This window comes from Aegilops tauschii, chromosome 2 (assembly GCF_002575655.3).
Source record: "Aegilops tauschii subsp. strangulata cultivar AL8/78 chromosome 2, Aet v6.0, whole genome shotgun sequence".
Taxonomy (NCBI): Eukaryota; Viridiplantae; Streptophyta; class Magnoliopsida; order Poales; family Poaceae; genus Aegilops; species Aegilops tauschii.
Genome location: NC_053036.3, coordinates 626,286,796 through 626,297,531, shown reverse-complemented (window position 1 = coordinate 626,297,531; position 10,736 = coordinate 626,286,796). Strand labels below are relative to the sequence as shown.

Below are 10,736 nucleotides of genomic sequence, written 5' to 3'. Positions count from 1 at the left end.
GCCACGTAACACTTGCCGCCTCTTCTCTTTCCCCAGCGAAGCATCAACCACATATTTTCTCTCCCCATTTTGCATTGACCTACTTCTGTCTCTCTCTCTCACTCTCTCTCTCTCTGCAGGATCTTGTCTGCGCGGCCTTTTCCTCCGCTCTGGTAGCTTGCACCCGCTGTCAACCGCTGCTGCAAGCCGTCCTCATCACAACAGTGTCGTTGTTGCAACTCTTTCCCATCGCATCAGCGCCATTGTTGGAACTATCATGTTGCAGTAGTAACAGGATGGAGGCGAGCAGTGCGAGGCAACCACTACTGCTACTGGGGGTGGCCCCTATGCTGCAGGACTATGCTTCAAGGTGCGTGTAGATGCTGCAAAGGTGACGGTGTGGGGTTCATTGGGAGGAGCTACAACATGGGCTATGTTTCAAACAATGGGGAGATATTGCAGGTGGAAGCGGACCAACACCGCCCTAATGTAGGCTGGAGGCGACAACATAGCGTCGACCATCACTGCTACCACCCACCTTATCGCTGCTGCCACCCGCCTCATCGCAGCAAATCAAAGGTGACCTCGCGACAACGATCACCGCTGCTACAACCCTCCTCATCGCCACAACGCCAATGTTGTGATGGGATGATTGATGGCGATGTTGCAATGGCGACAACTGCAATGGCGGCGGTGCTGCAGTGACGACGATCGCAATAAAGGCGGCCAGCGGCAATGCTATAAGGCCTCAAACAACAATGCGATGATGGCCAAACGGTGTTGTAATGGTCGGCGATGACACACTACTACAAATCCGAACACTACAAACCCCTCATCACTGACCGCCCTTTGACCATGCATCAACTATGATGGTCATCATAGAGGGGCCACCCAGGACGTGTAGTGATAAGCATCTCAAGGTAGTCAGCACTAACCGGTCTAAATTTGGTCGGTCAGTGATGTGTTCTTCTTCCACCTCGGTTCTTTTAACTAGTCTGTGATATGTATTCATCACTGACCAACAAGTTAGTGGTCGGTCATTGGTGTCCATACAACATTTATTTGGCCTTCTTCCCATGTTGATCAACGAGAATGTGAAACATAGACGCACTCACGCATCATCAATTATCAATGTATGTGTGGGTTCCCAATTAGCACCATTGAACCAGCGCCGACTCCCACGCCTCGACGACGCCCGTTCAACTATTGGCGACGATTCCTACACCGGTCGCTGGCTGTATATACAGAGCAATGCAACTTTCACCACACCTCATAGGCATTATTGATGTCTTGTAAGTGCATATGGTGTAGTTGTAACCTTTTAGAAGTAAGAGTATCGATCCCACATTGAGTACAAGAAATGGACTTTGTCTCTTGTAGTGATTTAGATTATAGTGATGTCAAGTTAATTGCGATCCCAAGCAAAGCGAAAACGGAAGTTTAAAATATTAAGTGGCTTTTGCAAAACACGAAAATAAAGGAGCAAGAGTAAAATAAAAGAGTGCAAGATGTAAGTAACGGTTGTCAGAATCAATAGGATTAAAGCGTTTCCAGGGAGTCTCGATTCCCCACTAGTATGTGTCTAACACGATCGATGCATAAGCATAATTCTATTTCGGATTCCTAAGTCATTTTATATGTTTCTACAAGTGGGTGGAGCCAAGTATAGATACGTTCACACATGCGGTAGCCCCATGTCCTGTACACCACTATCATTCATCCCCACACAGGTTACCAAATGATACTTAAGGGTTTCCCCGTGGATGCAGCTAAGGCGGTTTCCATTTATCCCCTATTGGAATGATCTGGGGAGAAGAGAGATAAGCATTGTCACTACCGACTTTCGTATCCCGCCGTCACACCAATAGTAATTACCTTTTTGTCCAAAGGAGGCATATGTTTTTTTTGAACACAGTACAGACGCAAGCGCTCATATACAAGCGCATACACTCATCCCTATGGATGCACACACGCACACCCTACCCCTATAAGCACCTTTGAAAGACTGAGCCGGCATATAATTTTGAAATTTATGAAATCACCGTAGGCACCTCGTCGTCGACGGGAACGTCTCCTCTCACTGAATGCGCATCGCCGGAAATTCTGAAATAAATCCAGGAATAAATGTGAGCACCAGGATTTGAACCCTGATGAGCTAAAGATACCACAATCCCTCTAACCATCCAACCACATGTTAGTTCGCCAAAGGAGGCATATGTTGGATGGTCGATACTGTTGGACCTTACGTGAATTGGCAAATCCATAAATCCAAAGCCAGAGCCATAGTTTCACGACAGGCCAGTGCCTCCAGGGTCGGCAGGTCGATTATGTCGGTGAAGAGCCCCAAAACAGACCCTAGTGGTCCTTTTTGTTAAGTTTTTTTTTTTGAGAATATGATAAGTTGAAGTTGGCACCCTAAAATGGGCTGCAAGTATACGGCCCACGGTATCGTCCTGGCCGTTTCTCCAAGCCGGCCCAGTCCACACAAACCCCACCTGCTCCTCCTCATCCGTCTTCCTCTCCCTCATTACGCCGCACGTTTCCACTCCCCCTGGCTTCGTTCCCACTCCTCCCCCACCCTACCCTACCCCACCCCACCCCACTCTGCCAACCCTACCGACCGAACACAAACAGCACAGGGCGACAGCGCGGGCCCGCCACCTCGCCGCCCGCCATGGCCGGCGCTCCCCCGACGCCCGCCGAGAAGGACGCCCTCGTCTCCTCCTTCCTCGAGATCGCCGCCGGCCAGACGCCCCACACCGCCACCCAGTTCCTCCAGGTCCGTCCCCCCCTCCCCTCCCTCCTCCCGATCGGTTCGATCTCCCGGCCCAGCCCGTCTGACTGACGCGATCCGCCGGCGGCGGCGCTGCAAATGTCTTTCGCAGATGACGAGCTGGCATCTCGAGGAGGCGCTGCAGCTCTTCTACATCGACGGGGAGGCCGCGCTCGCCGGGGCGCATCCGCCGGCCCAGTCGGCCGCCGAGGCCGCGCTGGCGGCGGCGGCCGCCGCCGCCGAGGTGGAGGAGGGGTTCAGGTGGGTCGGCCGGAGCGGCATTCCTAGGGTTTGGCGGCTCTGGCTCTGGCCGTGCCGTGACTTGGCTCCTTTTCAGTTGGTACGATTGCGCTTACCGTGTGCTGTGATGTTGTAGGTTCCATCCGCCGCCGGCAGCCGCGCTTGAAGATGGGATGCTGCAGGGGCTGGGGGACGACGACGATGTCCGTGCGCCGCTGCCTGTGAGGCGCGAGACTCTCTACGGCGACACCCCAATGATTGTGTAAGTGATGGCGCTTCGCTAGCTAGCGACTTCGTGTGGTAGCATGTTATCCTGTTATTTATGTGTAGCCACCGCCAAGTTTCAGATTAATATCACAATTGCTATGTGGTCCTCTATTGTTCCATGAAAATGTGGTGTATTCATGGTACAAAATTGTCTCGACGATCACCGTATTCGTGGTACAAAATTGTCCCGACCATGACTCGGTAGAGCACTCTCCTTAATCCTTACTAGAAGTTAAAGGTGGATTACTTGCTGAAGTGCTTAGATCAGACAGGGCATGCTTCATAGTGGGACTTGTGCTTGGATTCCAATTCCAAGAAACGATTTTTTTTGACATGGTTGAGGGAGTTGAAGCTTCCATTGTCTTTACTTTAATCTTTCTTTTCCCCAAAAGTTGATTTTTAAGGTAAGGTTGAAATTAGAATTGCCTGCAAATGTCCTAAGATTGCCTTCAGTTGGTGTCAATGAATGCCACACGCCTATACTAATTTTGCTCTTGGAGCTATCCTATGTTTGTCGCACTAGTAGAATCCATACAAATATTGCTCTCTTTTTTCTGGTTATACAAATATTGCTCTTGGAGCTATCCTAATATTTGGAACCAACAGTTTGCAGCTAGATCTCCCACTTTCCCGTATCGTACACAAAAATCTCTTTCCAATAGTTTGTGACCATTGAATTGTCAGTTTTTTTCCCCATATGCCTCCCAAATGGGAGCCGGGTTCCATTAATTTGCATAGCCAGAACATCAGTTCATAATGGAAAACAAATGGAAAGTTCAAACAATCGGCAGCAAAAGGAGTGTCGTAGCAGCTGGCAACCAATGCTGACCCATTCTGCCCCATTCTGGATTACCCGAATGGAGCCTCAAATACTGACCAACCGTGCTCTCGTTTTAATTCTATTGCAAATCAAATAGAGATAGCAAATCAAAGCTTTGTGACAAGTATTTATTCTAAATGCGGGGACCTTTACTGATGTCAAAATTTCCATTTATGTTGTAGCTGTAGTTATGCTCGTTGCCTGCTTATGACAGTATTTGTACGGGGTTTTATTTCTCCATATGGTTTGCTTTATTTGGTCCTGCAATTAATTGAAAAACACTGCTTGCGAGTGCTTCATGATGTGATGCAAGTTTTGTCGTGCTGACTTGCATGCTTTAAGTACCTGTTGGTTTAAGTATCGAATGTCTGTGGGTTTTCCATACACTTGTGAGATATTAGGGTCTTTGACTTCTGATGCCTTAAATACTGCGCTGCAAAAACAATATTATTTTGTAACGTTCTGGTCACTTCTTTTCAGGACCCGGCCTAATGCGACAGTTGCATTTCGTAACTTTGAAGAGGAGGCAAGACAATCTGCTTGGGATTCTGAACAGAATGCCACATCCAGTTCTCGTGATAATCTGGCTTCTTTATATCGCCCACCTTTCGATTTGATGTTCAATGGGCCATTTGACAAGGTCAGCTGCATGCCCTGTAATTGTGTTGTTATATTCTCTGCTCGACAATGTTATCTGTGTCAACCATAGTCATGTTTTTACTATGCCGGCAAAACTGCATCGCATCCACACACTGTTTGGGCTTCATATCTTGTGTTTTGATCTATTAGTGACATATGAACTGTTATCATGGAAGAGTACATGTAGTATACAAACACTACCTCTGTTGCCTGATTGAACCCTTACTGTTATACAATTAGTTTGACCTAGTAATAATTTGGTTAATTACCAAAGAAAAAAAACCGCTGAAAGCATATTGATGTTTGAGATGGTGTTGTCTCATATTCATTATTTACGGACACCTGAACTAGTTTTCAGTTGACGCTCGTAGATTTAATTGTATTAATTTGCTAGTTCTTCAAAGTTATCTATTGCTCATTTTTTATTTTACCCTAAATGAATCCCGTTGATGTAGGCAAAGTTAGAGGCCTCTTCTCTAGACAAGTGGCTCTTGATCAATTTGCAGTCAACAGAAGAGTTCAGCTCTCACATGGTAATCTGTTTTATTTTCAATATTTCATGCCAATTTGTGCTGATCCTTCATTTTATGCCTTGTTAATATTTTGACTGTTGATCTTTTCTCTGTTGAAGCTTAATCGAGACACTTGGGCAAATGAAGCGGTGGCTCAAACAATCAGGTCAAACTTTATTTTCTGGCAGGTTGGTCCTCCTTGCATTCTCCTTCCATGTCTGCTTGGATCTGAACCTCTAAATTTGTATTTCATCTACCATGTGTTAGAATCACACCTGCATCGGTACCTTATAAATGTTATTGGGAACGTCAACACAGTAAATTAGACATTTTCATCTGTTGTTTCTTGTAATTATATGCAAGAAAATTGTTAAGACATGACATGATGACAGTGCTTTGATGATAAATCTAACTCCATTCCCGTTTGGTACATATAAATATTATTTGTACTGGGGTGCTTCTGCGCTTCGCTCTTCTATTGTTGCACAACTGCTAACAACCCAAAGTTGAAGTCCACCAACTTAACCAGTCAAGTGCTTCAAGATTCATGCAACTCTTGTAGAAAATGTGAAGTACTCGTTGTGTTCTCTGTGTATAGGTGATCAAAGTACTAGAACGTTTGACTGCATGTATCCTAAATTGACCTCTATGTACACATATGGACTATGGAGAAAATATACTGGCAACAAAGAGTTCTAGTTATATTGTTCATTTTTCCCCCTTAGATGGAACCATGTCTGTGCACTTCTCAGTTTTTTGTCGATATGTTGTATCCTGTTAAACATAGGTTTATCAAGATACCGGTGAGGGGAGGAAGGTCTGCACCTACTACCATTTGGTCTCTGTTCCTGCCATTCTCCTAATTGACCCCATCACTGGACAAAAAATGCGTGGTTGGAGTGGAATGGTTTACCCGGACAGTTTGCTGGAGGTATTTTCGCAGCCCTGTCTTTCATCTCACGTTGCTCTGCAGTGGTAGACTGGCAGTAGCCTCTACAATGCGGATGCTCAGATACTAGGTGGATATACTGTTATGACACGAGCATTCCTTACTATTTTCTGCATGTTCACTGTACACAGGATTTGATGCCTTACCTGGAGAAAGGTCCAAAGGAGCATCACGCTGCTCAACCTCAAAAACGCCCAAGGAAAGTTGACCAGGAAACCTCTATGGTTAGGCAAGGTATATTTATGTGGATTTATTTAGTTCCATACTGGCAGTGTTGACTATATTATCAAGAAAGTCATATTTTTTGTAACATCCTGCTTCCGCTGTGTTCACTCTTTACATTTTCTGGATCCACATTATTGGTTTCTACTCCCTCCGTTCCATATTAGTTGTCGCTCAAACAGATGTATCTAGCACTGAAATACGTCTAGATACATCCGTTTCGGCGACAACTAATGTGGAACGGAGGGAGTACATATTAAGTGTTAACTTTCGGTGGAACAGAAAAAAACAAAGTTGGATAGTATTTGCATGACATATCTCATCTGTTAGTAGATACATGGCTTCCAAAATACCATAATTTAATTTCCTGAATTAAAAGCCACTTCTAGTTTGATGGTGCAGTAATATGTTTTTGAGTCTTGGATTCTCAGGTATTATTCTAAGGTTTTTTTTTATATGTCAACAATGATACCTCTGTTGTTTGGAATTGGATGTAAAGACATGCCTGGATGAATGTCATTGTCGATTTTAGGCTATATCGATTTTTGCTTCTGGTCTGCACTGACCCAGATTAGTTTCTAAGAGCGACATGTGTAACAAATATTAGGTAGCATCAACACATAGGGCCAAACACAAACAAATGGACGAATCTCTGCAGTTGTTGTGATTGTTGATGTACATACTTGTATCACAGGAAACAAATTCTTGTAATCATACTGAGTCGGATCTTTCATTCTTTTTTGAAACAAACGAGTTGTTATTTATGTCAGACACAGCTAGTGTGCCTTTTTTATCCTTTCTGTAAGCATCTGAATGCCTGCAATACACATGTTATCTTGCCATTTTGCGGTTACCTCACGACGTTTCTCCTTTTTCAGGTAAAACAGCTGTAGAGAGTGAAGATGAAGAACTAGCACGGGCGGTGGCGGCATCCTTGGAGGAGAACAAAGGAGCCGGAGGATCAGGTGCCGCTGATGAGAAGTCTAATCCCGTGGAAGAGACGGAGCCCAGCTTGAGCGTGAAGATCGAGTATCCCCCTCTCCCCGAAGAGCCGAAAGTGAGCAGGGACCTTCTCTGCAGGGTGGCGGTCCGGCTGCCCGACGGTCGGAGGATCCAGAGGAATTTCCTCCACGCAGATCCTATCAAGGTCACACAGCTGAAATCATTTTCCTCAAATCTTAATGTCCAAGTCTGTTTTCCTTGCTAGTCTGATGATGAATGATGATTTCCCCTGTGTCTTGTGTGTGCAGTTGCTGTGGTCGTTCTGCTCGTCTCAGGTGGACGACGGGGAGAAGCGGGCCTTCCACTTCGGGCAGCCCATCCCGGGCGCGGCCATCAACAAGCTGCAGTACTCGAGCGAGCAGACCTTCAAGGAGGCCGGGCTGGCCAACTCGATGATCAACCTCTTGTGGGACTAGGCCCATGTTAACAAGATCCCACATCTTGCAAATCGTGCTATTCCTTCGTGGGCTTCGTATGTTTAGTTCTGTTTCTCGAGGATTTTAATTTTTCGCCTTTTTTCTTTTCACTCCCGGTGGTCGTAGACTTGGTAGGCTTGGAGCTGAAGTGTGAAAAATGTTTCTTTCTCGTGTCGTGTCGGTCATGTTTTGTTTATAGACCCCTTCCCTCCTGTAGTAGGACTTGGTTCGACTTGATGCACATATTATTCATAGCGACCGGTGCTGGTACTGACAGCTAGTGGCTTTTACCGACTGATCCTCTTTCCTTACGGCATTGTCACAATCTGCATCTTTTCTCAGAGCTAAAACTTGCCTGGACGTGACTGGAAAAGATAACTTGTGCAGGTGACGACGGTGATGGGATCGATGAGACATGCTTTGCCTCCGTCAATTATGGATCCCACCACGGCGGTTAATGGCGCAGGCGGTACCGTTGTCGGACGGATCCGACGCGTGCCTGTCCACGGACCGTGTCGCTCACTCACATGTGGTGGCCTAGCTGATTGGAGAAGGGTGGTGTTTTGACCGGGCAGCGCTTTGACCGGCCGGGCCGGCGGCAGCAGGGTGGGGGTGGGGCTTATGATTTGCATGCTCTGCGCTCCTGATGCGCTCTGCCTGACGGGCCTGCTGTTGCATTGGCCGGTGTCGCCCTGCCACTCACTCTCTTGCAACCCCCCACCCTCTCCCGCTCTGCCACGCGAATTATTGCAGCTGTGGCTTCTGTCCCTCTCTCTCGAGCCTAGCTCTTTTTTTTAGCCAACTCTCGAGCTTGGCCAAGAGGGACACTCACAGAGATCGGGTTGGTTTGGGCCGGCCGCATTTACGGCATCGACCGGTCGATCTCCGACCGACGCGCCACTAGCTAGCCGCCTGCGACGCCATGCTCATCCGTCCATAACTTTGTCCGCAGAGGAGAGGAGAGGAGATCCCTGGCACTTGCTAAAAATTTGACAAGTTCAACTCCATCTCTTCCTCATTCTCATCCTGAGATGAGATTTTTTTTTTTTTGAGACGCTCTCATCCTGAGATGAGGTAAACAGGGTGACTCTGCTGCATCCAGCGTGCATGTAGCCGGCTGGGCTAGCCATGCATGTAGGGGCCCGGGCCATGGGCTTGCGTCAATCCATCCATCCATCCATCGATCACGCACTTGTTTGGGTCCTCGAGCCACCCACCACTGTTACGGACCTCATTCAACATGCTGCCACCACTGTTACGCCTGCGCTTTGGAAGCATGACACGCTGTTCCGGCTCTTGTCCGATCTACCCAGTGCCATCCGCTGAGCCTGAGCATGAATAAACGGAAACGGGCTCCTCCCGGCAAATTTGACAATTTTGACCTCGGAACGAAATCATTTCACAGAATGAACTGGGTGCGAAACTATTTCACTCCCCTGACCTTTTTGTGTAGCGCCCGCCACGCCGGCGCCACACCCTACTGTGCAGCGCCTAGCGCGGCGGCGTTGCACTCCTGTCCACCGTGGCAGCCCCTGGGCCCGCACCTAGCAGTGCAGCGCCTCCGGGCTAGGCGCCACACATGTAATGTGCAGCGCCTAGCAGCTAGGCGCTGCACTGTGACTTATCCAGCCACTTGGCTGGCCCCCCTCCCCCAACCCCCCACACCACACACTCTCTCACTCTCTCCCCGAGCTTTGCCCCCTCTCCCACTCTCTCCCCCTCTCAAATCTTCTTCCAAATCTTGCAAATTTGAAGAATTTGTCCGTGGATTTCGAAGTCAAACCCTCCCTCAAGGTAATAATCTCCGATCCCCTTGTTTTGATCCAAGTAAAGTTCTCCCATTGCTCATTTGTTGCTAGTTTGGGGAAACCCTTTTGTTTGGATCTAGAGATTTGCATGGAGATGTGAGATGTTTGTTTGCCAATTTCTATGATTAGGCTTTGTTAGTATGCTAGGGTTATTCTTATGGGTGTTCTTATGTTGGTGCTAGGGTTAGGTTTAGGGCTAGGGTTATGGTTAGGGTTATGGTTATGGTTAGGGTTAGGGTTATGGTTATGGTTAGGGTTAGGGTTGTTGTTTCATATATATATATTAGGGTTTGTATTCCGTGTTAATTCTTGGATTAGTACTCATGGAAGCAATGTTACCTTGTGTTCTTTGAATGCTTATAGGGATGGGAAGAACATGTGTGTTTGTTCATCATGGGGACAAAGACGCCTTTTTGAAAGGCAATAAAGAACCGGACCCGGATGAGCTTGACATGGTGTTTGATAGTAGTCCTAGCTATGCGGAGCTCTTGCAACAAGTTAGGAAAGATTTGAATTGGATGGACCCTAGTGATGTCATTGAGTTGGAGGGAAGGCATAATGTTGGTTTTGGAATGCACATCCGTTGGAAGACAATGCGTGTCAACTCGGAGCAACGTTGGGTTGCATACAAGGAGACGGTGGCCGAATCACTAGACAAGGCTCTTGAGTTATTTGCAACGAAGAAGGTTGATTCAAGTTTGCATTTGGACTTGAACCGGAACCCCTCCCCTTTGGTTGCTAGTAGCCCCCCACCCTTGAAGCGAGATGAAATTGTTGAACCTCTTTTGACCCAAGAAGTGAGGCCAACATTGAGCCCGTATACAAACAACCAAGATGAATCTTTGCAAGAGGACAATGATGAGTATGCGGACGATGACAATGAAGTTGATCTCCATGACAACAATGTGGGTGATCTCGACAAATATCATTTGCAAGAGACAATGGACCATTCCGTCTCTTTTCCCGTGCATGTGCATCAGACTCGGATGACGATGGTCCCGATGAACAAGTTGATGCGGAGGGGTTCACGGTGAAGGAGGCCGAAGCTTTCGAGAAGGTATTTGGTTGGGATCATTGGACTACATTGTTCAAGGATGTTAGTCTCGCGG

The 10,736-nt window shown here is 47.2% G+C and overlaps 1 protein-coding gene across 1 annotated transcript; it reads left to right on the top strand.

The window, feature by feature from the left end:
- Positions 1-2,513: 2,513 nt before the first annotated feature.
- LOC109760760 (plant UBX domain-containing protein 7) lies at positions 2,514-8,130 on the top strand. Its single transcript, XM_020319566.4, has 10 exons — positions 2,514-2,758; positions 2,865-3,013; positions 3,129-3,254; positions 4,560-4,719; positions 5,174-5,251; positions 5,350-5,418; positions 6,018-6,161; positions 6,311-6,413; positions 7,280-7,548; positions 7,652-8,130. The coding sequence occupies exons 1-10, from the start codon at positions 2,654-2,656 to the stop codon at positions 7,817-7,819; spliced, it is 1,371 nt and encodes a 456-aa protein (XP_020175155.1). The 5' UTR covers positions 2,514-2,653; the 3' UTR covers positions 7,820-8,130.
- Positions 8,131-10,736: the final 2,606 nt, after the last annotated feature.